At 42.2% G+C, this 2,147-nt stretch overlaps 1 protein-coding gene across 2 annotated transcripts in view; it reads left to right on the top strand.

Moving 5' to 3' along the window:
* LOC116098705 (aldo-keto reductase family 1 member B7-like) overlaps positions 1 to 1,045 on the top strand; it is a 14,451-nt gene extending 13,406 nt beyond the window's left edge. For both annotated transcript variants that reach the window (XM_031381465.1, XM_031381464.1), the window contains one exon: positions 741 to 1,045. In XM_031381465.1, the coding sequence (XP_031237325.1) occupies positions 741 to 783 (43 nt within the window). In that variant the 3' untranslated portion in view covers positions 784 to 1,045. The remainder of the gene's footprint in view (positions 1 to 740) is intronic.
* The last annotated feature ends 1,102 nt before the right edge of the window (positions 1,046 to 2,147 follow it).

Here is a 2,147-nt window from a genome sequence, read left to right on the forward strand (position 1 = left end):
AAAAAAAAAATTTTTTTTTTTAAATATGGTTTTGTTTGCCTTTTTTTGGTTATCCTTAGAGAAACTTCTTCACATAGGAGAAGTCAGAACTCTGCTTGAGATGTATTTATGATGTTCATTTGGCATGAAGTAGGATTGCCACATGGAGTTCGATATTCGAGTGAGGTCATAGACTGAAGGACTCAAACGTTAAACTAGCTGGCTCGTGCTTGAAACTCTACCACTTATTCATTAGTGGTGGGGCCTTGGGTAGTTTGGGTGATGTCACCAAGTTGCTTTATCTACAAAGAGATGATCGACAATATTAATCACAGCCAACATTCACTGAATACTCATTTAGCATGCAGTAGACACTTTAAGCTCTTTGCTCATATTAGTATCATATTAACTATGTATAGCCAATCTGCCGATCTCAATATATTTCCTCCTCCACAGCAATTCAAGAGGAAATTGAGAGAATGGTTCTGATGCCCTCAGCTGTGTGTCAGCTTGCTTACGATCCCTCATGATGACAATTTACTTGTGACCATGTCACTGACTGCTTGCAGGCCCTCCTTCAAATACTTGTCTCACATTTTAGGGGAGTGCCATGGTCTATGCTCCACCATCTAATTTTCTCATGGTTTTATGGGAGAAGAGGCCAAGAGAGCACAAACACGCTGAATACCACCTAAGAGTGTGTCTTAGATCATACCCATTGCTTCCGTGGAACAATTTCTTCTTCATGCTTGTTGCTGCAGGGCAAGACGTAACGAGGACTTCCCTTTCCACGTGGAATACTGAAGCTGAATCACCCAGCGCACTTGCCTGGAGGACACTCTGCACTGATTTCCTACTCACTCCTCCTGACTCCTATCGGATATAAAACCGAGCCAGCCATGATGATAGTGTGATTCTGCATTTAAATTCTCATGTTCAACTAGAAGCAGACTGTTGCAGGAAAATGCAACTCAGCAAAGGACAATGATTTTCACTAATTTGACCTGGCCGGATGTTTGTCAGAACACTAGCAACACTGAAGATTAAAAAGATAAAATAATGAAAATAGTAATAGTCATACACATTTTCCACAGTCAAGGGTGCTTTTCAGATGATGAACTCCTTGGGTTCAACTCTCATTATTTGTATTTTACAGTGAGAAAATGGAGGCACGAAGGAGGGAAGGACTGGCTGAAGCTCCTAGGTAGTCTGTGGCTAAAGCAAGTTTCAAAGGAAGGTGCTCTCAGGAGACTTCAGGGCAGTTTGGTTCTCCTCCTCCTCCTCCTCTTCCTCCTCCTCCTCTTCCTCCTCCTCCTCTTCCTCCTCCTCCTCTTCCTCCTCCTCCTCTTCCTCCTCCTCTTCCTTCTCCTCCTCTTCCTGCTAAGCGTCCTCCTTGCCAGGCCCTCCTCTTTCTCCTGTGACTTTCTTGACTCTTCCATCTTGCCTTTAATATGCCATCATGCCAAAGTGTCAACGCTGTTGGTTTAATAGCCCTTAAAATTCACAAAATGCCTATTCCTTGAGAGAAGTGGGGCAGAAAATGTGGAAGTCTAGACATGAAAACATTTATTATTGCCATAAAGCTGGGACATACCTTTTTTCCTATAGAAAACCACTTTTAGAAGCTATTTTTAGAAAAAGAATTTAGAAACTATCCCAATCCTTTACAAATGTCCAGAAGAGAGCATAATGAGCGACTGACCGCCCAGTTTACAAAATGAACTATGCTAACATTAAAACATTTTTAAATTTTTTTTTTATTAATTTATTGTCTCACTTTTCAAAACAAGGTTTCTTTGTGTGGTCCTGGCTGTCCTGGAACTCACTCTGTAGACCAGGCTGGCTTCTGCCTCCCAAGTGCTGGGATTAAAGGTATGTGCCACCACTGCCCAGCAGAAAAGGGGCTCTTAGAGAAGGGGCTATCCTTGAGGGTGGTTTTATTTTCACAAACCTGCTTCCCTCTAAGACATTGCAGCTCTTGTCTTGGTGGGAGAGAAGAATAGTGAGGGTAGCTCGTAAATCCAATGACTGGCATCAAAATGTCATGAGAAAGGGAACTAATACCACATTCAACATCAGCCAAACCTTAAAGGGTTCATTCACCTGGCTAGAGATAACGGAAAGAGAAAAACAATGTAAGCCATCGGGCTAAAAACCAAACAAGACAG

The sequence above is a fragment of the Mastomys coucha genome, unplaced genomic scaffold (assembly GCF_008632895.1).
Source record: "Mastomys coucha isolate ucsf_1 unplaced genomic scaffold, UCSF_Mcou_1 pScaffold20, whole genome shotgun sequence".
NCBI classification, from domain to species: Eukaryota; Metazoa; Chordata; class Mammalia; order Rodentia; family Muridae; genus Mastomys; species Mastomys coucha.